Genomic DNA, 27,232 nt, shown 5'->3' on the forward strand with positions numbered 1-27,232 from the left:
AGAGGGGATGTATCGGCCCATGGCTCTAGGAGTTCTCCTGAGAGGGTGTGAAAACGAATAACTTACATCTTAAAATGTTCGAGAACCACTGATCTAGTCCATTTCCCTTATTTTGGAGACAAGATATTTCAGGCCCAGTCTAAACACTGATGTACCTTAGACCTCAGAACACTTCTTTTTTCCATCTAAACTACTCTCTAGATGATCTCATTTTTCATCGTGGCTTGAAATAACACCAAGATACCAAATTCCTTACAAGGGTCTACATGATTTCTCAGCACTGATCTCTTTGACCATGTCAAGCGAGCTCTTGCCTTTGTGCCTTTATACTTGCTGTTCCCTCTGCTGGGAACATACTTTACCCCAGTCATCCACATGGCCCCTTGCCTCATTCCTTCAGGTCTCCACCAATAGCACCTTTACAGAGTAGCCTTCTCTGACCACCTCTATAAAAAACCAATTCCCACCCTCCCAGCCTTCCTCAGCTCCCTTATCCTGCATCATTTTCCCCCATAGAACTTATGACCATCTGACTTCATAGATGTGTTTGTTGTCTGTCTCCACATCCAGAATATAAGCTTCCTGAGGGTAGGGATTTTATCTATTTTTTCACTGTGTTTCCAAAGCCTGTAACAGTGCCTACCACAGAGGAGAAACTCAACAGAAATTGGTTGAATAAATACACAGACCCTTTGTCTTTCTCGCTATCATTTGAAATGAAGCAATGTAATCTGGGTAGTGTAACTGAAATTTTCCTTTAGATGCTCTGGAATGGCCTATATTATATCAGCAGTATGCACACCAGGACTATACCACAAAAGTTCATGGCTTCTTGAAGTCTCCACAGGAGCTATCTCAGTTCATGCATGTCCCTGCAGACCAGTCAGGGAATTGACCTCTACTAGAGATCTACTAGATCTGCTAGAATCTACTAGAATGTGGGCCTTCACCATGACCCCATCTCAGACCTGTGGTCACTCAGAACCTTCTCTTTACAGCCACCTATCTTATGCTATGTTTTCAAACTTACTGCGGGTCAAATCCTACCATGGTTTCCGACTGCCAGCCTATGACCCATTTATTGTGAAAAATGTATGATACAATGACAATCTAGCATGATGGAGGAAACAGGCTTGGCCTGTAGGAAGAATCCCACGTCTGGGTGGATGTGTGAGAGGTCTGCGTGCCCAAAGGAGCTCCTGGCACAGTGGGCATGGACGACACAAGAGGCTGCTCATCCTGAAGGGACAGGTTCACAGAACCAATGAACACATTAGGAACTTAATCTGAATTCACTATTTCTGCCAAGTTAAATGCTTTATTTATCGCTCTCTGGTGTTGTCTCTGTTTTAGATCTTCCATGAGGAGTTTAGCAGATATTTCTTGGCATCTGTTCTTTCCATGATACTCAAGACTTTTCCAACCTCCAGATATACAGGTAAAGATGAATAGCTATGCTCACAAGCTTTTTAAGACAGATTTCACATTTTGCTGCTTTCATTTCTGCATGAGACTAATATACCCATTTGTGAAACATTAGTGGACATGGCTATGCATTTAGCCCCCTGAAGACAGAATGTAAGTCTTTACCTGGTGAAATCCATATGCCTTCATACGATTGATAGAATCTGCCAACATTTGTTGAATATTTCTTGAGGAACTGGAGAATGACTAAAAATTAAATGAAACATGTTTTTATACCATTTAGAACTACAGTGCAGTTTCAGTAGATAATCTGTTAATGCTTCCCTTGTTTCAATGTTCCCTAACCTGCCCCACTCCCATAGATGTATGTACCAAAGCTTTCCACCACCAAAGTCCCTGAGTCCATAATGACTGAGGCAGTAGGTATGGGAGACCTCAGCCTCCCTACTCAGTAGGGGATTATTGCTCAAGACCCTGGAGCTGGTGTTTTGGTCATGACAAGTGGGTTTCTCTCGTTTGTTCCCAGCTGGCCCCAGGGCCCCAGAATGACTTCTAGACATCACCATTACTCCTTAATTTAAATTATCTTCTTCTCTTAATCCCTGCTCTATGTCATCCCCTGTTTTAGTTCAGACCAGAGAAATGCTTCGTCTCTGCCATTTAACTGCATATGCCTTGCTCCCTGTATAGGACTGGAGGCATGACTAGAATATCAGTTTGGTGCTTGGGAGCCCTGCCCACTTTCTCTGTCTGATCACTCTCCTCCCCTCCCCACCTCTCCCACCCCTGTTACCCAGCCCAGTATCTGGCTTTATGCTGCTCTGGATGGATTTCCCAAGAGGCAACTCCTGCCAATGGGGTTCCCAGATCCATTGCCCAGATTCCCTGGTGTCACTCCTGCCTGCCACATACCAACTGCTCTGGCATTGTGACTGAGCTGGCATATCACACGGAGTGTCTCTTAAGGCCAGGTCAGTTACACAGGCCCCTGTCCCCCGTCCCCGGCCTGATGCAGAGTCTGGGCCAAGTCCCAGTATGAAAAGTCACATGAGCCTCTCACAACCCATATCACCATGATTTATGTGCCCTGTGCCTGAGGACTCACTCCTGAATTTTGGTATCGATCAGAAATTGTCAGTAAATTTTCAGAAAAAGGTTGGTACTGAGATTCAGTGTGGAGCACAAGATACTTTAGGGTCATTACCATGTCATGTAATAAACCAGTGTGACTACCTCAGTTTTATCCCTTATCTCACAGTAGCTACATTGCTTTTCCCAGCTGCCCTAGCAGTTAGGTGTGCCCATGGGAATAAGTTATTTCCAATTTGTGATACCTGGTATTTGCCACTCCTATTCAAGCCCTTAAAACCTCCTTCACGCATTCCTTTCCACTTCCCACTTCCCCCTTCCTTTGGGCTGAAATGGTGATCACAGTCATACTACTACACCTTCAGTCCCTGAGTGACTCTGTGGACCTGGGCCTCCTGAACCAGAACCATTCTTTGAAGTTCTAAGCGAGAAAGATGAACTCCTGTTGTGTTTTGCCTATTGCTTTGTTGGTCTATTTGTTATAAAAGTTTAGTCTATTTTAGTTAATAAAACTGGCCATGGCAATTGGTAGTGGCACTCTTCAAGCCCTCTGTTGAGATTTTTTACTAGTCATGGAGAGTGCTATTAATGCTAATTCCACTGAAGGCTACTAGTCATTAAAGGCGCATTATGACCAGGCACTGTGTTAGTAACTTAGTAAGTATTATTTTTATTCCTCAAACACCTATGATGTATGGGCAACACAATACCCAACTATCAGAGGAAGAAACTGAATCTCAGAGGAGTTGTACAGCTTTCTGGCATCATACACCTGGGTAGTGCCAGAGTTTATACTTTTCCCACTATGTCAACATTGCAATGATAGGAAATGAGTTGTAGGTCAAAAGGTTTCTTTATGCTTATTACTTGGCGAAATAATGACTCCTATAGGTTTCACAATTGCTACCTACCATATTCTATCTCATTTTTATTTTAATATTATAAAAGGATACATAATTGCTCTGCATCTAAAACAGAATAGTACAGTAGCCAGTTCCCCATCTGTGAACAGGTTAGAACTGTTCCAACAGATTTTATACATGTCTGTTCAAAAGTCCAACATGACTTTGAAGAACTTGAATTTGTAGTCTCTGAATAAATTTCCACCATAAGGAATGTGAGCTTTAAAAACAGGCCCACTCTCCCTTTATTTAATGATATAAGATCTGTGGGACATCATTTTGCAAAAAGGATCAGTTTCTTCTATGTTGAAAATTAGGAGGGGGGCACCTGGGTAGCTCAGTCAGTAAAGCATCCAACTTTGGCTCAGGTCATGATCTCATGTTTTGTGGGTTTGAGCCCTGTGTCAGGCTATGCATTGACAGTGCGGAGCCTGCCTGGGATTCTCTCTCTGTCCTTCCCCCACTCAGGCTCTCTCTCTCTCTCTTTCAAAATAAATAAATAAATTGAAGAAAAAAACTTTAAAGAAAAAGAAAATTAGGAGACTGGTAACCACCCTCCCTTGTCTGCTCAAGCACTGTACTCAGGTTCTAGCTACGGAACCAGCCACTAGTCTGTGGCAGGACCTAGGCAGCCAGCAGAGCTTTGGACTGGGGATTTGTCACCAGCACTCATCCACCCTCAGCCTTTAAGCTTGCAGACTCTCAGTTGTTTCCTGAATTAGCTTCAGGCTAACAGGGCTTGGACAGGTCTCTTCTAACATATATTCTACTTTGTCAAACCTTTTTCCCCCATCACTTGCCAATTACTATCATCTGCATGGCACTTGAAGCACACTGTGTGAGTTATTCTTTGTCCCTTAGATTTGCTCAATTGAATGATTCATCTTCTATGCACATACAGCATTGTTTCCTTACCACTTGCTTTTTTAATTATCTTTTTTCCTATATTATCTATCTACCACCAAGGGCAGACCACCCCAAGATGGACTACATTGGCATGAACGTAATTTTTGAGTTAAAAGCAATCAAAACCCAGCAGATTCAGGAAAAGCTCGTTACCTTCCCACCTCAACTACTTAAAAGAATTTAGATAGAGGTCTTGCTCTAGGAAGAGAGCTGTCACTAGAGATAATTCCATGACACTATGAACTAGGTATAGCAGAGAGAGAGGAATCTAGCAGAGCCTGTTTGATCAATGTCCTCTGTGTGGAGGCCCAGAAAACATTTGTTTTTCTGAGTGGCCCAGAAAACATTTGTTTTTACCAAACATTTACTCTTTTTTATCATCCTGTGAATTGCAGGAAGTCCCAGACCCCTAGAGCCCCTTTCTCCTTAGTTCAGAATGATATATACACCACATTTTGCTTGACTGTCTTCAGAATTTCCACATCTGTGTGGGTTTCTCATACATAGGAAATTAAATTTGATTTTCTCCTGTTAGTCTGTCTCATGTCACTCTGATTCTTACTCTGGCCAGAAGGACCTCGAAGGGCAGAGGAAATCCTTCCCCGACACCAGCATTTCAACATTCTCACTGCTTTTGCACTTATCAGAAATGATGGGGTTATTAATACTCTTAAGATAATTCAAAATTGGGAGCACCTGGGTGGCTCAGTCGGCTGAGTGTCCAACTTCAGCTCAGGCCATGATCTCACCGTTCCTGAGTTCGAGCCTCACGTCAGGCTTTGTGCTGACAGCTTGGAGCATGGAGCCTGCTTCAGATTCTGTGTCTCCCTCTCTCTCTCTGCCCTCCCCACTCATGGTCTGTCTCTCTCTCTGTCTCCCAAAAATGAATAAATGTTAAAAAAAAAAACAAAAAAAGATAATTCAAAACTAAGCACAGACAAATGAGCCAGACAATGAAATGGACCGGAACTGAAGGGATAATGTGACCATCAGCACCATCTGCTGGTGCCGTCAGATTTGACATCCTTTCTTTGTCACAAGTTTTAGGTTCTGTTTTCAGTATACCAAAGCTCTGTGTTGGTTCTTGAGTAGAGGAGTCAGAGCATAAATAATTTCAATTAGTTTAACAACCACCCAGTTAATAACTACCTGATACTTCTACTGAAGTACTTCTATATGTCTAAAATATATGGTAAACTCTAAAAACTCTTCACATATACCAAGAACCACATATAAAAATTCTAGTTTTCAAGGTGAACCAAGATTTGCCATTATTCCAAAGTGCTAAAATAATATGAAGACCTAATGAGGACTTGTATAGAATGGGTTCATTCAGATACACTTACCCATTCTACAAATCCATGAAATACAAGTTCAGTATAGTAGACTGAAAACAGTATGATCCAAGGAGATTTCCTTTATTAAAAAACAACCAGATTATTGGCTCAAAAGTGACTATTTATGATGTTAATACCAGATGGAGACAATCTCAGGAATGCTGTTGCCACTCAACATTCCCAGAGTGAAGATGAAGAGGCTTCTTGGAGAAGGTACCATGCCCCTTCTGAAGCTTCCATATGATGCTATGTTCCAGGGAATATACTTTTTAATTATTCCTATTATTAGAAAGACAGGAAAACTACCCATACCTGCATAATTTTTGCTTTCAAAGCACTTTCAAGTCCGATACATCATTTGACCTTCATTATCAATCCTATAAGAGAATCAAAGCAGGTACTGTCCCTTTACAAAAGAGGTAAGGTGACATGTTAATAGGTAGGAAATCAGAGATTGAAACCATGTCCTCTCGATGTCTACAGCTCAGTCTTTCCGCGGGGTGTCCCAGAGAGAATGTGTGCTTGTTCTCATGTATACAAGCCACAGCACCCACTTCCCATTTGCTACATTACAGAGGCTTCTGCAGCTGCTGAAACTCTATGGGCACAGTTAAAGCAATCTTACCTGTTTCATATCCCCTTTATTTAAAAATAAAAACTGCCACAGAATATGACTCCACAAAATAAAGTGAAAACTTGAAAGCCAATGGCATCAGAAGGTAGTAGACTTCCTGCAGACACTGAGTCAGAATGGTCCCTTCTAGTCAGTGCAGGCCCAACCAGATCTGGGAGTGGAGAGCATCTGTATTGACCAAAGGGTAGTGCACGTGTGTGTGTGTGTGTGTGTGTGTGTGTGTGTGTGTGTTGTGTATACAAATTACTGTTAAATTTAGAAGTATGGCAATTCAAATCTATATAAGCAACTGGATTATCAAAAGATACTGTAGCAACATCTGTATTACATGATTACAAATCATATTTCCCTCAGAGACTATGTGTCCCATGAGAATTATTCTAATTATATTCACTTTTAAAACTGATTTGAGGGGTGCCTGGGTAGCTCAGTCAGTTGTACGACCTACTCTTGATTTTGGCTCAGGTCATGATCTCATAGTTCATGAGATCGAGCTCCACATCAGGCTCCATGCTGACAGTATGGAGCCTGCTTGGGATTCTCTCTCTCTCCCTCTCTCTCTGCCCCTCCCAAACTCATGCATATATGCACATGTCCTCTCTCTTTCTCTCTCTCAAAATAAATAAATAAACATTTAAAAAAGCTGATTTGAAAAACAGTTCGTTCTGTCTTTTAACTTAATACTCACTCTGTTTAAAAGTATGGCTATGCAATTTATTAATTGCAAATAAACCAGAAAACTCCAATAAACATAAGATTTTTAGCATTTAATTTTTATGGTAAAGATTAATTAACAGGCTAAAACCAAGAGTTTCCTTTTGAAAAAAAATTACTAGATTAAGTGTTTAGCCATCCTGTTCTTACACCTCTTAAATCCATGGTATTCCTTAATGGATAAAAGGTCAGAATAATGAAGGCAAAGACTATGTCAGCTTAATTCACTGATAGCTGAGCCCTCAGCAAACAGAACAGTGACTGGCACTTAGTAGGGTTCAATAAATATTTGGTGCATGAATGAACATACCATAAATTCATGAAGCACTTAATCAATCATTATAAAGTATTTAGTCTAGTTTTAATATTAATCAAGAGAGACAATTAAAATTCTCTGAAAGTTGATGGCCCATAACTCACCCATTTTGCGAACCAGGTCATTGGAATAATCATATCATGGTATTTCCAGCCATTTTAAATAAAATTTCCCAACGATAACTATAATATTAAACATTTGAGCATACTGGGATTTAGCTTTTTCCTTCTAAAATAATGAGAGAGGCAGAATAATGAAATTGCTTTCATAAAGTTGTGAAGGAGAATAATATGGGGTAGAGATATCTTTCAAAGTCCAACTAAACTAACAAGATGAAAAACGGGACAATCAATTTTACTGTTGAAAATATGGTACATGGTCCCTGTGGAATGATTTTACTGAAACATGAATTAGGACAACAGAGACCCTAGAGAGTCTTTCCTTACTTTGCTAACAATGTTCCTAGTAAAATCTATGCACACGGACTACTAGATAGCCTGACTTAAAAGTACAGCAGACTCTAATATTGTGTGTAATTTTATGGAACATCTTTAAATAACATATTGTCTGAGTTTATTTTGTCCATATTAGAGCACTGAACTGTATACTGAATGAACATCTGTCCACTTTCATTGTACCTTCCCCCTATAACCCCTCATAGCAATGTGCAAATAGGAGAACTGGCAGGGACATCCTTGGAAAATGTAATAATGCAGAACCAATAGGGGTTGTTAGGGCAAAGCATTTCAGATATGAAAGACTTTCAAAGTCTGCCCTTACATTTTCACTAGGGACACACCTGATATATGTTCCATGAAAAACAAAATGAAGACAAGCAAGGGAAATAAACTAATTATTAAATATAAAGTATAAGGATAAAATAATAAAAGATTGTTAAGAGAGAAAAGAGTCTTAAAAACATGATTGATATGGGAAGTCTTGACATAAGGGAATATAGGAACCTAACTATAATATTTATATCATACATAATACTATACAAAACACTTCAATATATATTGCCTCATTTCTCATATCCAACCCAGTGATAGGCTATATCTGCCATTTTTTAAATTTTTTTTATTTTTTAAAGTTTAATTATTTTGAGAGAACATGCATGCAAGCGGGGGAGGGGCAGAGAGAGAGAGGGAGAGAGAGAGAATCTCAAGCAGGCTTCTCGCTGTCAGCGCAGAGCATGATGCTGGGCTCAACATGGGGCTCAATCTTATGAACCATGAGATCATGACCTGAGCAGAAATCAAGAGCTGGTTGGTTGACTGAGTACCCCAATGCCCTATAACATACTGTTTTTAAAAGCATAACAGTTTAAATGGCTTCTAAGGCCCTAGGATTTTGTAATTCTATCTTCTATAAAATTTTATTCTATAGTCTACCATGAAATTCTACTATGTTACATGGAAACCACTTGGGTAATTATATAACTTTCTGATTATGGCTCCACTCTTGAATTAATAAAATGAGCACAACAAACCCCTTGTCTGTTTTTGCCTAGCATACCCAATACTTTGTCTCTCACAAAAATAATATTGCTTCCTGCATGCATACTAGAAGAGAATATACATCAAGGGAAACAGTTACTGGTTTGGGATTATCCATCTTTTTTCTTCACACCTGTTAAAAAGAAAACCATGGGCCCAAAATGGCGTTGCCTAGCTTGAGACCCAAGTCAGTAAACCAAGACTTACTACCTAACATAACTGCAGTTTCACACCCCCAAAAGGTAACCTTAAGCAGTCAGAATGGGAATTTCCCGGTCAGCTCTAGGAATTTTACTGACAGAGCACTCTGTTCCCCTTAGAAGGGTGAGCTTGTCTAAAACAATGGATTCTTTGCTAATAGTTTCCTTTTTCTATTCCCTTTCTACCTTCAAAAACTTTCCTTTTCCAAAACCCTTTAGAGCTCCCTTCTACTTGCTGGATAGGATGTTGCCCAATTCATGAACCAATTAATAAAGTCAGTTGGGTCTTTAAAATTTGCTCAATTAGGGGCACCTGGGTGGCTCACTTGGTTAAGTGTTCAACTTTGGCTCAGGTCTGATCTCAAAGTTCATGAGTTGGAGCCTTGCCTCAGGCTCTGTGCTGACAGCTCAGAGCCTAGAGCCCACTTCAGATTCTGTGTCTCCCTCTCTCTCTGTCCCTCTCCCGCTCACTCGCACACTCTCTCTCAAAAATAAACATTAAAAATTTTTCTCTTAATTTACTCAGTTTTTTGTTATTTAACACATCCATTTCAATCCTCAAAATTCTATCTTGCATTTCAGGAACACATTTTCCCATTCTATTTACATTGAGGTTCCTTATTATAAGTGTGAACCCAACTCCCATTTAGGGATTGGCAATATGCCTGTCTGCATACAAGAGCCAGGCAATGCCATAATGGTTCCCAAGCCCAGGCACAGGGCATCTACTCTGGGGTAGGGTGCAGACTTCTCCACCCCGCCTACTCACCAAGCTTTAGTACGTCCCCGATTAAATCACCTAAGAAAAACTGTGATCTAGTACTACTGTTCACCCTTTACAAAACGCACAAGCCACATATAACCAAAACTTGGTTGCTCTATAAGTAGCACTTAGAGATGAATAAAGGTCCAAAAAAAAAAAAAAACAAATAAAAAAAAACAATTCAGCATATTCTTTTCTATTCTTTAAAGAAGTGGTCTTGATCTTAGTATCTTGCTTCTGAATCTCTCCTTTATCAAGGCAAACAACCAAATTCCGGTTTTAGACAACTGCTGGTTTCTGAGAGCAAGTTTAACTTTGGATTGGAAGTGATGTATGGAAGAAGGAAAACCTAAGTGGAAGTCTTTCATTATGTCTGAAAATAGTTTTATAGGTTGTTCCTTCATTGCTATCTGCTAATGGGAACACAAAGCTAGGAGTTAGAATAACACTTAAAAATATAACCACCACGGCTTCAATGTCAAATTAACAATCAAAGTGTACATTTTAGTAGCATGTTTTTTTTTACCAGATCTTACAGTAAAATGACAGATATAAAAACAGATATCAGAGTCTTGGGACAGTGTGCACGCACATGTGCATATGTGCAAAGTAGGGGTAGAGGGGCAAGAGGTGTTATCTCTAACTCTGTTTCTTTAAAGATATGAAGAGGAAAAATCTTGCTCAAGGCTTTTTTTTTTTTTTTTTTTTTTTTTTTTTTGGAATGCTTTGAATCCCAGATGTTTGTGTTCTAATGTTTTAATCTTTTGTTTTGCAGTAGGGTCTACTCTGAAGGCCATTTCTACAAAAATAACAAATGAGATAAAATCTACAAGTGAGCAGATATAGTTTCATTCAAGGTCCCTCTTGGGGGCAAGGACAGTCAGTCTAGTGATTAATGAATGAGTTCCCCAGCCCCTACAAATTACATATAAACAGAGAAACACAAAGGGGCTTATCTTTGGATTAGCATATTCTGCCACTCTCCTAACCACACTCACAAGGGTTTTGTAGTCTCCCAAATTCTCTTGCACAGAGTGGGGAAAACACTGGCTGTCCACATCCAGGATCCCTAAGAATTTCCACTTAGCTGCGGAGTACTCCAGTTCTCACCTAAACTCCCCAGGGAGAGGGAGCCTCACACAGTGCATTATCTGTCATTTTCTCTGGCTCCTATTAACTCCTAGTCAGACTTGTCTTTGCATGGGAATGGCATCTGCTTCCCCACCTGCATATCTCAAAACCTGGCTGGGTGACAGCTAAATGCTGATATGTATCATCACCTCTAGTTCAGCGACAGGCACCCAGTAACACAGTGTTCACTGTGATCCACTGAGAACCACAACACTCTCACTAAATACTAAGCAGAACATTATTTCTGAGTTTCCCAAGCACTAGCACCACTGCCAAAAATAGGAACAGGGTAGGTATTTTGTAGAGGGCAATAGCTTTTCAGAAAAAGAACCATACATTCAACTCTAATCCAGGCATTACTTCAGCCTCCTCTGCAGAATACACAAACCACTGAGGCTCCTGTGGCCTCCAACTCTTCATCTGAAAAATGAAAAGGACCAAGGCTGGGCCTGCGATAAAACAGCATCTTATAACTGAAGGATTTCAGGGGACAATTCTTGCTGCTTCCGTCAGATGGTATTGGGCAAACATCCTCATGTTGTTAAGTTTTCTCAGCTTCTTTTGTAAAGAAACTGTGTTGCTAATTTAATCCCTACTTTAGAGGGGGCCTTGATTCCTTACAGGATTCTGCTCCAAGTCGCAGAGCTGCCTCTGAAGACTGAAGCCTCCATTCCCAGACTAGAGGTCTCCTGCGTCAGCAGTACGGTTTCACAGTACCTGGTACTGAATCGGGCAGTCTTACTTCTGGCCATTTGTTAAAATGAAAATTTTAAATCAACATAAGTATATTCTTTTAAAATTTTTTCATGACTATTTGAGTGTGTAGAAAATTGCTCTGAGACTGGACTCCAAGTTTTCTAAACCCTGAAGTGGGGGTCAAACAACTATTGTCAAACCGCCCTCCCGCCAGACTTGCTTCTCATGACTCTAAGCGTGAAACAAATTCTTCACCCTTAGAATTGGGGCAAATCTTTCATGATTCTACAAGAGAGCTCCTTGGATGGCTCCATCTGCTAATGAATATATAAAATAAATCATTGTTGGGGCACCTGGGTGGCTCAGTCAGTTGAGCATCTGACTCAGGTCATGATCCCAGGGTCATAGGATCAAGCCCTACATTAGGCTCTGCACTGAGCATGAAGCCTGTTTAAGATTCTCTCTCTCTCTCCTTCTGCCCCTCACATGCACTCTCTTTCAAATAAAAAAATAAATTAAATAAATTTTTAAAAATAATTTAAAAATAAAGTAAATCGTTGTTATATTGGTATAAAACGATCGAAATGCAGACCTATACATTGGGCTGTTTAGTGTTCTGGTCCCATGGAGGGAAGGGTACAACTCTCTACATATCTCTACATTTCACAATCTCTTCTACATTGTGAGAAGATTAGCTATTTCCCAGGAGGGCCAAAAGATAAGAGTTTTGAGTCTCAGGCAGAGGGCTGTGGAGAAAAGCTCAGAATAGGATTGCCAATTGACTGAGAAGGATAAAACTTGTACCTCAATTCCAGAAATGAGACTGGATTAGCCTCAGCCTTGTACTACTGGGCTTGAACCTCACATCTTTGCCTAAATTCTGCTTGAATCTGAAAGTCCACACCCCATGGTGAGGCTCATCCATTAAAACTGTATGGAAACCATCCTTAACATCTGTAGTGATACAAAAAATATTCTATTTCAGGTCATGCCTACAGGTGTTGTTTAGGACCATGAATGTTTAGAGGTGGAAGAACTTATGAGGAATCATCTCACCAAACATTCCATCTCCACAAGCTAACTCCTATGGCCAACAGTCTAAATAAACATGTAAGGGATTCTTCCTAAAGCTTCCAGATAAGAACCCATGTCAGCCAAAACCTTGATTTCTGCCTTTTGAGACCCTCAACAAAGGACCTAACCAAGCCATGTTGGAATTCTGACCACAAGAGCTGTCATATAACAAACAGGTATTATTTTAAGCCATTTGGTTTACAGTAATTTACTATGGCAGCAATAGAAAATGAACAAAAAAAAAGCCTGATTCCTCTTCCATAATATGGCCTATCAGCACCTCAAATGCACCTTCCAAGTCCCAGCCAAAGTACTTTATCCCAATCAGGCTGCCCTCCTCCCTGTATCCCCACAAATGATGCTTTCCATTTTCTCACCACAGACATTCTGCATATCCCCATGACATCAGGCCTACCCCCATCTCTGCCTTCTACAAACCAGTCAAGCCCTGACCTTCTACCCAGCTGGAAGTTGATTATGTCCTTCCTTAGTACTAAGTGCTTCTAATCTTTCCTCTAATTCCTGAAGGATGAAGACCTTGTCCTGTGCCTCCTTTGTGGTTCCATAATATCCATCAGTACATGTATTGGACCCTTGGTAAGTATTCGTTAAGAAAAACACTGATTCAATCAATCCAGCCAAATCATGCAAGGTCTTCACCCATGCAGCCTGCACAAAGGACACTCTTACAGCAGGGGCAAGGTTTAGAGTATGTCTAGTTCAAACAACCCCTTGGATTTGTACTGGGATTTGAAAATTTTCAAGAATTCCCAATTATTTCATGTAATTTTCACACACAAAAAAACATGAGATAAACAAGGCAGGTTATTTTTAATCCCCAGTTTTTATAGTTGAGAAAACAGAGGCTCCAAAAGATTGGGAGATTTGCCTAGCCAGCAAATTTGCCTAGTGATAAACCCTGCCCCACAGACTCGATGTTGTCACAGTGTAGGGCAGAGATGCCACTCTGAAAATCTGAGAAACAGCTGAAAGAGAAGCAAGCATGTAGAGAAGTGAGCTCTGGAAAACACCACTGCCATCAATTAGACTGTCGCAGGGTTTCCGGGCAGTTTGATTTAACTGTGTTTGTTTCTCTACTACTTCCTCAGTCCTTCCTCTTCCTCTTTCTCCATGTTTTCTTATAGAAAAAGATTTTCTGTTTAATTTTAAAGCTGACAACATGTGGGTCTAAAGCATTCCTGCTTTAGGGGAAAAACACCAAAAACTCTAATCCCAACAGCATGATCATTACCATGACACAGATGTGAATACCTTCCCTGGGGCATGATGGGATAGCTGGAGCTCTAGCCCTGAGTTAGAGGACCTGGTTTATGGCCCCAGCCCTACCTCTAATCAGGCTTTGTGTAGACCACTGCCCTCGGTTCATCCACTCAGAGAAGAACCTGTTTCATACCTACGTTTGTTGTGAGGATGGAGTGAAATAGCGAATCTAAGTCTTTTGACAGCTGTACAAGCTGCACACATTTTAAATGTCAGATTCCTCACCTCAACCACTAACACCCTAATTACTAGTACTAAGGAAAATCTGCCTGTTTTGCCAAAGACTATCCTAGGCAACCAGCGATGATCTTAGGATGCACTATTTTCTTCCATTGAAACTGGCTGTGGCATTTGTGTAGGCTGATTTCATCTTATTCAAAATATTACTGGGTAAACAGGGAGGATAATGAAGGAATGAGTATGGAATTTAGCCCAATTCCTACAGAGGACTTGGGTCCCTGATGACACGTTCACCTTGACCCTTTCATAAGATAATCAAAGCAGAGTTGAAAAACTCTGGCTGATACAAATGCAGAAATACAGTCTAATCTAATCCCTCAGTACAAATGTAAGGGGTCACTATTAACCAAAAGAACTACTTCCTGTAAGTATATGACTCTATACAAGAGCTTCTACAGTGCTGAATGCACATCAATATGTAGGTTGAATTTAACTTTCTCCCACTCTCCACAGCCCTCCAGAGAGTTTAGATAAGACCAGTAAGAGGTGCTTTCAGATTAGGTCCGGAGTTCTCTGATGATGAGATGTCCCATGGAAATGTATTACAAATCTAACAAGGCCATTTTACTTTAGTAAATCTATAATTGGTTTTCCTTGAATACTGTTTATAATTCTAGAAGACTGACTGCTCTTTAAACCTGTCCATGATTATTCAGATAAGCTTCATGATCACTAACTTCAATAAAATTTGCTTGATAATTTTTCTTTTTATAATACATTTTAGGCTGTGTGTAGATGATGAAAGTTTACAGACATGACAATATCCTTCTAGATATTATAGTTAAAATAAATTATGGATGAAATGTGGAAATCTTAACTGTGCAAACCTGAATTGCATTTTGGAAACATATTGGATGACTCCCAAATTGGATGACTCTAGCCTTGGTTTCCCACCAGAGTTCTTGTCTGAAGGAGCAGATCTGGGGAAGATGATGAATTCTGTTTTAAATACATTGTGATGAGGATTAAAGTAGATAAATAAAAACAAGAGCTTTCTGTGATTTAGGGGAAAACCACTTAATTTCTTTGAGCATTAGTCTCTTCATCTGTACAAAAGAAATAGTTGCATTGTCTACCTCACAGGAGTATTGTGAAATGAAATGACTACATGAGAGAAAGCTTTGCAAACTCCAAGTCAAATTATATATCCTTTATTATTATGTATAAAATCAACTTCTATCTATTGCTACTGCCTCAAGTGGCATGTGAAATCCTTGATATCTCTAAACTAGACTCTTCTTCTCTTTTAAAACCAGCTTCTCCTCCACATGTTTGTGTTTATGCTGATAAAACCTCTGTCATCTCAGGCATCTGATGTTAGAAACTTGGGTTGTGTTAGAAAGCTTGCCCCTTCCCCACCTACTCAGATCCATGAGTGAGCCCTTCAAAATATAAAATTTCAAAAATCTTTGACACTATTCAATTGTTCTTGAAAAAGGGGTCAAAACATAAAGTTGTCTCAGAGACCCTGTCCTGCCTGGCCTTGCTCACCCTGTCACTCAGTCATATGTTCTTCTGTGTCCCTTCTGCACTCCAGCCACACAGCCTTCTTTGGTTTCTCCAAAGCACCCCCCCCCCTTCCCCCAGCTAGGCAGCCTTCATCCATGCTGTCCCTTAGCTGGAACCACCAGCCCCAGCCATCCTCAGTCATCATCTCCAGCTCCATGTCCTCTGCAAAGCCACCCTGCACTTCCTGCTACTGCTCAAGTTCTAGTGTAATGGGGGTGCACAGAAACATATCCTTTTCTTGGGATCACTTATTATCTTTTGAAAGGATGTGTTACATGAAGTCTCTCTGCTTCCTCAACTATAAAGTTCACTCAGCAGTACATTCATTCAACTTCATTCTGAAGTTCAGCAGTGATTCTGTTCTTACTCCTACATTGTAAACTCAAGGCCTAGCACATAATGGGTACTTTTTAAAAGAATGAGTAAATCAGTCAATCTTGAGATCTTCTCTCACTGTGTGTTTGTGTGTGTGTGTATGCATGTGTGTGTGTGTGTGTGTGTGTGTGTGTGTGTTACATATGTGTGTGTATAAAAATAACAGCCATGGTATTTATTTTAACTTCTATTTTAATCTTTTGTCCTACTTTTGAAAATGTTTTTTTTTTTTGGACAGTATTGTAATTCAATCACAAAGGTAAGCATGCTTACTTAATGCTCTTGAAGGAGGTTTTTTTTGTTGTTGCTATTGTTGTTCTTCATTTTAGGGGTGCTAGAAAGGGAATATGCTGTTTGGAGGTAGATTGGTATTAAATGTGAAGTGCAAAGCAGGCCTGGAAGAGCTTGAATGTTTCACTGTAGATGTGAGGAGAGGACCCAGGGATGACCCTGGGATATAAACCCAATTTTAGAATTTTATACCCCTAAATATTTTGAGCCTCATATTTATAGGCGTTTTTAAAGTTTCTTCACCTTCCTCATATTAATAAGACAATCAAGCACAAGAGTTAAGGAATGACCTAGGGGTCCTGCAGACCTCTGTTTGAATCCCGGTTCAGTCTTATCAACTATGAGACCTCGGGCAGATTGAATAGCCATATCTAACCTCAGTTTCCTCACCTGTAAAATGGACAAATACAGAAACAGTTCCCAGGTCATAATGTCATTCTGAGGATTAAATGAGATGCTCAGCAAACAGTGTGCTTTGCCACCATGTGGCACCCAGCAGAGGGGATCTGTCATGAGTGACAGCTCAAAGAGGTCAAGAACACACAAAACTAGTGTCCTAGAGCTGGGGACCTGATCAGAAGTCAAACAATTGTAGATCCCTTGTTAATCCTCAGTTTAATTAAATTTCTGGCAGAAGAAGGTACTTCATAATATCATTTTATTGTTCTTCCAAACTATAACCTAAGTAGCAAATGATGTCTGAGCTTTTTGAACCAACTGAGACACAAGAGAATTCAGAACAATTCTGATTATAAAATTCTGTTGAGGAAATAGCAGTCCCCACAGTCACAAGCAGAACCCGGGAAGCCAGTGAGGCACTGAGGTGTAGTCCTCAACCAAAAGGGGAAGACTTGATAGAGAATAATCTACATCACAAATGTGCCAGCGTTCTAGGACTGGAATCAGTCAGCCACAGCCTGTATGCCAGACCTGGTGCTGTTAGGTAAGTAAGGTTTTACTGGAACAGAGCCACATCTATTATATTATGTACAGTTGTGATGGAGACCGTACGGTCCACAAGCCTCAAGTATCTACCATCTGGCCCTTCACACACAAAAAAGTTGCCAATCCCCGTTATAGAAGACATATAATAGGGAAAAAATAAACCCCCAAAATACCTTAAAATGCAAAATTTTATTCCTAGAGTTCCTTCTTCACAACTTCAGTCCATGAAAAAGGGGTGCTTTACCTTTGTTGTGAAATAGCAGGAGAGTCAAATTGAACATCAGGGCCTTCCAGTTGGGAGGGATTTTTCCCAGAAAAGTCTGAGAGCCTGATGTTCAACTACATTCATCTCAGTGGCCCCAATATCTTTCACTTCCCTGGTTATGAAATTCTGCATGTTTACAGATATGAAAGACTCACTGGAATTTTCTCTTCTTCAAGGGGTGGTGCCAGTCTAGAGCCTTTCCCCAGCTCCTCCTCTTCCGCTGCTTTCTTACAGATATTCTGAGACTCCAGGGTATCTGGTGCTTGCAGATCATAGTACTGTGATCTCGTTTTCAAGCTATTGGCAAATTCTTTGGACTGAGTCTTTCTGAAGAGAAACAAATGTGGAATTATCAAAAACACTCTCCAACATGGATAGCTTTTCCAAAGCAGATGCCTACATTCAAATTATGTGAAAAACAGTAATAGATACCATTTACCGAGTGAATAGGCTGAGCCCTTTGCTAGTATTTTAAAGACATTAACTTAATCCTCATAACAGCCCTCAAGAAAGGGGTTGTTATCCTTGCTTAACTCAAAAAGGCTCAAAATAATTATTTTATTTATCCAAGGCTACATAGTGGCACAGGCAGGATTTGAACCCGGGTCTGCCCAATTCCTGTTCAGAAGCTAAACTGCTAGAGCACACTGCCTTCCTCTGATAAGCAGCAAATAATTAGTTTATCTCTGCATGCTCATTTATATGTTAGTTACAGGAGCTGTGGGTAGCATCACCAGCCCTTGGGAACTGAACTGAGGTCCGTATGTCTGCTTCTATCTCATCAAGGGATAACAGGCTTCACAGAAGTCACCCTGGGCACCCTGCAGAGGGGATCAATCATCTGCCTCACTGCTACCACTCAAGTTACCTTCCTAGATCTCCAGCTGATCATGTCCCTTCCTGATTCAAAAACTGCCACCATCCACAGGATAAGGTCCAAAGTCCTAAATCTGGCTTTCAAAGCACTTTAGCACATGGCCCTGTCTCCCACTATTTGCCCACATATACCCCAAACACTCAGAAGAACTCATCATCACCCAAAGAACCTTACATATTCAAGACTAAGGATCTTGATTATGCCTTCTGCCTGCAGTCTCCTTCCTGACATTCTGCACTGAAAAACTCTACTTATCTTTTAAGGTTCAATTCAGATTTCACCTCTTTTGTGGGTAGGAATCATAGGTCCAGTTAATGCTTTGTTAATAACTTACTTATAGCACATATCACAACCTGTATCAGCTGAAGTTAGTGGTGCACCTGTTTCTCCTCCTAGACTGGAAGCTCCTTGTTCATTTTTGAATCCCCACCACCTAGCACAGGCCCTAAAAGGCCTGCTTACTCAGCTACCTATATCTAAGCAATCTTGTTTGAAGTCCTAGAGCTTGAACTGTCACTGCATTTCTTATTTCTATTCCTGATGCTCAGCTGTGTCAGCCTTTGGTGCTCCAGCATGGTTCTAGTGAAGCCAGTGATTCCTGGGGAAACCACATCCAGATCAAACCCGGGGTGACAAGCAAGGAAATGAAACAGCTGATTTGATCACATTGTGGGAATAAAGGGAACCACCAAAAGTCTAAAGAAACTTGCCCAACAGATCTAAAGTTACTCTTGTGACTCTGTCCACCCCACTCTCCCTCCAGCTACTGTGAAGAAGAGGCATCTTTGCATGACTGTATAATCTGGCCAGCCTCTCACTGGTTTGTAGATCTCATACCTGAGCTCTTCCGCTTCCTGCTCCGCTTTCAGCTGGGCCCTCTCAGCAATAATTTCATTACAGAGAACATCGTAGGGTTTATCTAGATGGTGTTCACCCATCACCCAGACCCAGACTTCCTTATCGGCTCCCAGTTTCCAATGAACAGATTTGCCATTCTCTGCAAGTAAAACAAAATTTAGATTGGACAAATATCTTTAGTCATGGGTTATTATGTTTGCCATCATTAAAGTATTGCGTCTTCAGGAAAAAAGCTATTGGATGAGACAAAGTGCTTCCAATCTGCTCAGGAACCAGCAGCATTCCCAGGGAGCAATGGAGGTGGTAGCAGTGGGTGGCGGCTGTAGCAGAATATGGGAATATGGTTTTTGAATGTGCCCATTTAATAAGTAAAGAAGGTGATATGGGAAGAAGCCATGTATTATTTACATTACCTTCAGGGGAACAGAGCTAACATCAGATATCAGAACCTCTCAAGTCTGAGAGTCTCCTGGAACCCCAGAATGACACAGCTGCTCCAAGGTTTGGTATTTTCATTTTAGAATCAGTCTGGCTTTAATTGAACTCTTAGCCCTGCCACTTCCTAGCTGTGTGCCTTGGACAAATTATTTAGTCTCTCTAAGCCTCAATTTCCTCATCTGCAAAATGGGGGTAGAAGCATCTAGGACACAGGGTTGCTGTGGGGAGCAGGCAGGCTAGATATGCCACGTATTCCCCCTAGTGCCCAACACATAGCAGGAGTTCACGAGAGGTCAAGTGATCTGGTCACCCTCCTATTGTTTATTTACGTGGCTGCTCAGAGATTCACACCAGCTTGTGAGAAGATAACACTACAGGTAGTGTGATACTTGGTGAAGCTACTTAAATAACACTTGTTTACAATAGGTCGCAGGGGTTGTATTACACTCTAGTTCCCGTACTCCTGAGATGCAGCCACACAGGTCACGCTCCCTGAAACCTGGGGAAAGTGAAGCACACCTGGCAGAGGCCAAGAGGTGCAGTCCCTAAATCTAAAAGCTCCAGAGCAGACCTACCCAGCGCCATTATGGGCCATGTTATGGGTCAAGATCCCTGTGCCCCAAGGACCCTAAACTGGCCAGTGGTGTTGAGCATGGGTAGTAGGGCACCTGATGGAACACAGGCCAGGCCATGCTTATAGGTTAGAAACCCACACTGGGATTGTGTCTTGTCTCTGTACATTATGTGAAGGTTTCCAGTTAAAGTATCTGCTGTCCAATGAATTGTTGATCTACTTCCTACTGTTTCCCAGGATACATTGAAAAAGTGGGCTATTCAAACAGAGATATGTTTTTATTTTGGCACTTTCTACCCTTCTGAGTGCAATGGAGACATTCTACAGTATAATAAAATTCTAAATAGGATACTGGGGTGGAGGGGAGGGGAGACAGAATCTTCACTATAAAAGGAGTCAAATGTATCATTTAGGAGGAAGCTGATTTTGCACTGTTTTCACAAGTGGAGAAACAGTGAAAGTGGCAGATAGGTCTGAAGGGAATATCAATCCCAAGTGGGCCTTCATGGGGATGGGCCCTGGCCAGCTCTGGCTCTGTGTGAGGAAATGCCAAATGGTTCAGTAACTTTAGAAAGCTGTCATACCTCATGAAATTCGCTTTATTAGGCTCTCTTGGGGCAACTAATAACATTTTTTACTATGTCCATCTCTCAACATTCACCTAAATAATTGCCAATATTTTTGACAGCAGGAGACATATGCCCTGAGAGGAGTGTGGCAGAGGGCCAGGGGAGGCAGACAGGAAGGACCCAGGGATTCCAGCAGCTATGCTCAGGACAGCAGGACACATTCCCCGAGAGCACCCTCCATGGGCTGCAGGCAGAACTCTTATGGGAAGAAGGTGTTGCCCTGCAGGGCTGGGTGGGGGACAGATCCCAGAACTGCCTGTGGGCACATGAAGGTGCTTAGAACTATAAGCAGAGAAGGCAGCTAGAGGAGAGGGTGAGAGCCCTGAAATTTTAGAAGCAAGGCAGTGGCGAGAGCATGGTGACAGTAAAGAGATTGCAGCTTGGAGGCAAGAAAAAAGAGAATTGTCAGATTTAGCCAGATGCCAAAAGAGGGCTCTTGACAGAATGGCACTGACAATAATATCTGTTCTGAGTCCTCCCCACCCTCAGGAGCTCTTAAATGTTGCCTGAGAGCAGAGACTGGAGGGGCTTCAAGGGCCTCCCCACGACTCCCTAAAACCTTAGGGGAGAATGGAGAAGATTCTAGTAAAACCAATGTTAGCTCTGATACCCTCAGTTTTTTGTTTTTGGTTTTTTATAAATGTTTATTCATTTTTGAGAGAGAAAGAGAGAACACACGCATGTGAGCGGGAGAGGGGCAGAGAGAAAAGTGGACAGAGGATCCTAAGCAGGCTCTGTGCTGACAGCAGGGAACCCCATGTGGGGCTCAAACTTAAGAACTGTGAGAACTCATGAATGTGAGATCGTGACCTGAGCTGAAGTTGGACACTCAACTGAATAATCCACCCAGGCACCCCTGATACCCTCAGTCTTACACCAAGATGCAGGAAGACTATTAAGGACTCTGTTTAGTGTATCTTACAAAAACTTATTGAGTTTCTAAGTCTGAGCACAATGCAGATGAGCTAAATGCTGCAGGGGACACAGGGAAAACACAGATGTGGCCATTTGTCCTGCAATTCACCTAAAGTCTGAGAGAAACAGCAAGGCATTAGGTTACTTATTTAATGCATTTTATTGCATATCTACTATGTGCCAGGCACTTAGGTAAATATGTGTAAACACTTATGAACAAGACAGACCAACCCCTGCCCTCAGGGAACTTAGATTCTAGTTGGAGACAGAAGTTGAACATTTAATTATAAAAGTAATACAACTTGGGGAAGGGGTTGTGAAAGGATGCTATGGAAATGCTTCAAAAGAGGAACTGATCTGTTTGAAGGACCAGGGGAACATACATTATAACCACAAGAGACTTTAAGTCTGGTGAAGATTCACAGGATGGAGAAATTGCTTTGGAAACACACAGAAGTAAAAAGAAGTTCTGTGAATTGAGTTTTGGTGGATGAACATGGAACTTAGAGAGTAGGGTGTAAGTTTGGTGACTTCCACAAAGATAGTGCGATGGAAGATCAGAGAAGGAAATCAGTGAAGAGCTATCGGGAATCAGTGTCTCAGTGAGAGCTCAAAAGAGTTTTAGATATCACCTGGTCACGGGCTGAGGATCATGCAGGGGGCCAGTGGGCCACGTGGCATGACTCCCAGACACCTGGCTAAATGATTTAAACTTAGGCCCTGTAGTGCATAAAGCCAGAAAGTGGTAGTAAAGTCCCAATGTTTCTACCAACTCTTTATGTGACCATGTATATGTTATTCTACCTCTCTGAGCCTGAGTTCCCTCCCTGATAAAACAGAGGTAGTAAGTCAGACCTCACAGGCCTGTCACATGATAAAGGCTCAAAAATATCAGTTCCATGTTCTTGATTAAGTGATCAACAAAGAGTCCATGACATTCTCTGTGCAGGTGGTGCTAAGGTCAGAGAAATGACTTAGGAAATGTAATAACACATAGGGTAGATCAGGGTAGTGGAGGTGGGTGGTTCAGTGGGTTAGTGGGGACAGAATGGAGGAGCAATGAGGTACCAGGAGGCAGGTACTCAGGGCCTGAATGAGAGAAAGGTCAGTAAGTTACAGGTGGCTGAAAAGGAAGGACTCAAAGATGACGCCAACATTTTGAGACTTACTATCTGGGAGTATAGGGGAGTAATAAGCGGAAACAGTGACAGCAAGAAAATAAATTTGTTTAAAAATAAATAAATAAATTTGTTTGAGGAGTCAGGTAATGAGCTATTTTGGAAATGTAGAATAAATTATTTTTATCTTTACTAACAATCTACATGGAGAGCATCAGTAGATATCTGAACTATGGCACTGGAGTTCAGAAATGCTACCGAGACTGATAGTGTGAATTTGAAAGTTACTTTATAGCTGACCCCACTGAAGCCACTGGCATAGAAGAATCTGCAAAAGGCATGAAGCCTAGTGAGAACCTTGGAAAAGCATGTGCTCCATTTGGGAGGCAAAAGGAAGAAAAAGAGCATTCTGATTAAAAGAGAAAAAAAAAAAAAGGACTTCTGATTCCTAAATAATGACATAATATAGAAGGAGCCTAGGGAGAAATGCATGGCCATACAGCCAAGAGAGGAAAAGGGAGCCAGTGCTCTGTGCCATGGAGACACAGAAAGGGGGATGGAGACCCTGGAGGGAGGGCAGTCTCAGGCAGTGTCTGACCTCAGAGTGTATTTTTAGGGAGACAGGCTGAGGACAGGCTACAAAAACAGGACAAAAAGGATGGGAAAAGGTGGAGGCTTGCAGTAACTATGTGCTCTGAGGAAGTAAAAGAGGATTCAGTTCTCTGTTCAACAAATACTTCCTGAGCATCTGCTATGTTCCAGGCACTGTGACAGAAAGGGCAGCTTAGGAGCATGGATGGTTGAAAGATTTCTTTCAATAGAAGAAACTCAGGGTTTAGGGAAGGGAGAAAGTAAGGATGCCACGGAGCAGGCCAGGGGAAGGAGGGCTAGAGGAGCGTGCAGAGAACAGGTAAAGAAGAAAATGTTGACAAGAAGAGGAGAAGAGCGCCTGTCTGCTAGGAGCTGAAAACTGATCCACACAGACCCACATTTCTGTCCCCAGTGGACTTCCTTAAGACAGAGGTATAAACTTAAGAGATCCTAATGAGGCAGGCCCTACATCTTGTTATAATTTAATGCTATCCATGCATTCTGGACTTTCTGTCTACTTCACCTTGAAATTATATGCACTGTTTTGTCAGAGGACAGTGAGAAAGGGACCTTTTCATAGCACTTCCTTTTAATTATAAGGTTTATTCCCAGTCTTTGAATCATGTTTGTACCCTGCAGTGCTCTTCATGCCTGCTATCTTAGGGATTCTCAAGAACTTCTAAAACCAACTTTTCTAGAACAGTGGATTAGTCCTGCTTAGGACTGCACCACAATGAACTGTTGTGCAGAGACTCTCATCCATACCTCATTCACCATATAAAGTCTCTAACTAGGCAATGTTGTAAAATACCACGTAAAAATGGAGTGACACATGCCCTTGGCAAGGAAATGGCCAGGCTTATTCCAGGCCTACATTAGTGCGTGACACTGCTCACATCATCATTGTGTCTGACTTCTCCCTACGTGGCGGGCCCAGCAGAAGTGCAGGAGGGAGAAACTGTAGGTGTCAGTGTGGATCATCTCAGGTTCAAGTCAATGCAATGCTCAGGGCTCTCCCTGAACTAAGACTATGCTTCAGAGGGTCAGCAACTGGTTTCTAGCCCAACTAGATCTAACTCAGAAGGTCAACCATAGTAACAGGAGAGGGCGAGAGATGGAGAGAGAAGAATTATATACCCTGTCCCTACAAAAAGAAGACCAAACTGAGTGAATAGAAGCCAGAGCATCAACATCAGGAGCCTCCTAACAAATTTACATATTGAACACAATGGGAGTATCATCAGGGCTGAGGTTATTAAACTATTGATATACTTCCCTAAACTCCCAACCTCTCAGTATCTCCCACCACTCTGGCCTCTCCTCTAGGACAGCCCACTCCTACATCCAGTACCAAAAGACTAGTGCCAGGCCAATGGGCACTTGAGTACTATGGCCATGTCCCTTCTAATTGATGCCCATGCCATGACTGCCATTAAATATTTAGAGTATCACCCAAGGCTATTAATGACCCCATTTTACAATGAGGAAATTAGGGTCATGGAGGGTATTTAACTTGCCCAAGGTAACAGACCTAGTGAAATTGGAACCAGAATTCAAGACCAGCCGGTGAGGTTGCAAAACCTGTGATTAAGGCGGCCTCATAATGCACCCTCCAAACCTGAAACATTTCTTTTTCTTTTTTTTTCTTTTTTTTAGAGAGAGAGAGAGAGAGAGAGATCACATGAGTGGGGAGACGGTTGGGGGACAGAACGGGGGGAGAGGGAGAGGGCGGGAAGAGGGAGGGAGAGAGAGAAAGAGAAAAAGAGAGAAAGAGAATCTTAATCAGGCTCCATGTTCAGTGCAGAGCTTGATACAGGGTTCGATGTGGGGCTCGATCCCATGACCCTAGGACCATGACCTGAGTCAAAATCAAGAGTCAGACACTCAACCAACTGAGCCACCCAGGCACCCCCAACTTGAAACACTTCTGAGAGCAAAAGAGAAAACCACCAAAAGGGATGCTAGGACAGTGAATGTAGACAGGGTTCTGATGGTCAAGCTGGGGTGTGGGGTCACCTTCACATTCCCTCCTGGCCCTGAAGAGCAGGACAAGGCAGGAGAAAGCAAGATCTAGTCCCATGTGCATGCAGAGTCCTATAGGGACTTCCTGAAATCGCTCAGGACCATTGCTTTCCCCATTGTATGCTAGACTTGTCAAACTGGGTTAATAATCCTATAATTACTAACACTAAAGTTCATCTTTAAAACTTTAATAAATTTTTATGTTTATTTTAGAAACAAAAGGACAGAAAAGAAGCTGGAGAAATTGCATGGTGCTTGAACTATGCCCAGGAAAGTAGGGGGGACAGAAGAAGGTGAGAGGCCTGGCTTGGCAGTATAGGTCTGAGTGTCCCTGGCATATAGATGATGTTTAACCATGAAAGGTAGAGGCAGTGCCCCAGGGAGATAATACAGAGACCTTAACCTAGAATCTGTGAACCCTGAGACTGTGAGTGAGATTTAGGGAGTAAGTGAGCATCGTGAAACTACGCACAAAATGTTGTCTGTCTGTGATCCTCCCAACCCCACCTCAAGGTTACAAAACCACCAGTACAGAGTGGGGTACCCTCGGGGGAGTACAGCTATTCAGGGGTCAGGCAGAGGCAAAAAAGAGGCCATTATGGAGAGGGCAAGAGACCCATGACATCAAGTGAGAGACTCAGAGTGGCAACTCAAGAGTCAGGTAAGGCTGAGGAATTAAGTGAGATCAGAACTGAACCCATCAGTGGAGGTCACCAAATGAGTTCCAGAGTGAAGGAAGGGGATGAAGTGCCCCTGAAGGTGGCACAAACAGGTGGTTTACAGTCATTCCTGCAAAAGGGAAGGCTTTGCATGTGGGAATTTGTTCCCCTGGTAGCAATGAGAATGCAGCAAATAAAGTCTCATGAATCCATGTCTGTTTCAAGGGCACACATAGCCCCTCCTGTACCACACACAGCAACCAGATCCCAGCCTACCTCTTAGGCTTCTGTCTGCTTGGAGACCCAATGAGATAACTGCTGGGCAACCCTCTACTGAGTGAAGGCCTCTTGTGTCTGTGTTACCAGAAAGAAATCACACACAACAAAGGTAGGGCCCTGATGCAAGCATATGTTTTCAAAGTGTGCAAGGCACCTACAGACAAAAGTAACTTCTTAAGCTCCAGGTAAGCTCGACATGTGGCATATTTGTTAGGAGCACCCACTTTGGGAGAGTCAGACTCAGGTCAAGCCCAGGTCTATCATTTAACTCGCTGTTGTCCTGGGCAAGCTAGTTAATAACCCAGTCTCACTTTCCTCACCTGTAAAATGTGAACAGTAATTCAGCTTCAGGCTTGGCTGTGATCATTTAATAAGATAATATATTTAAGCACCCAGCTCAGGGTCTGATACTCCATCAGCTCAGTGGTGCTACTTTTATGGTCTAGGGCAGTGCTGTCCAAATGTGAGCTACATCTGTAGCCATACATTTACTAGTAGCCCCATTACAAGATCAAAAGAAACAGACGAAATTAATCTTAATGTATTTTATTTTACCCATGTTATCCAAGATATTATCATGTCAATATATAGTGAATATAAAATTTTTAATGTGGTATTTTACATTACTTTCTTCCTATCAAGTCTGTGAAATCTGGTAATTTACATTTCTTACACATCTCAGT

At 41.7% G+C, this 27,232-nt stretch overlaps 1 protein-coding gene across 2 annotated transcripts in view; it reads right to left on the minus strand.

The window, feature by feature from the left end:
- SH2D4A (SH2 domain containing 4A) overlaps positions 1–27,232 on the minus strand; it is a 55,985-nt gene that overhangs the window by 25,359 nt on the left and 3,394 nt on the right. The window contains exons 2-4 of one of the 2 annotated variants that reach the window (XM_047090416.1): positions 19,304–19,463; positions 17,745–17,916; positions 1,591–1,671 (exon numbers count right to left, since the gene is read on the minus strand). In XM_047090416.1, coding sequence (XP_046946372.1) covers positions 1,591–1,671; positions 17,745–17,916; positions 19,304–19,463 — 413 coding nt within the window. The remainder of the gene's footprint in view (positions 1–1,590; positions 1,672–17,744; positions 17,917–19,303; positions 19,464–27,232) is intronic. The other variant, XM_047090417.1, reaches the window with a different exon arrangement.

The sequence above is a fragment of the Lynx rufus genome, unplaced genomic scaffold (genome assembly GCF_022079265.1).
Source record: "Lynx rufus isolate CCGP_SWC_20201006 ecotype Redwood Valley unplaced genomic scaffold, mLynRuf1.p SCAF_3, whole genome shotgun sequence".
Lineage (NCBI taxonomy): Eukaryota > Metazoa > Chordata > Mammalia > Carnivora > Felidae > Lynx > Lynx rufus.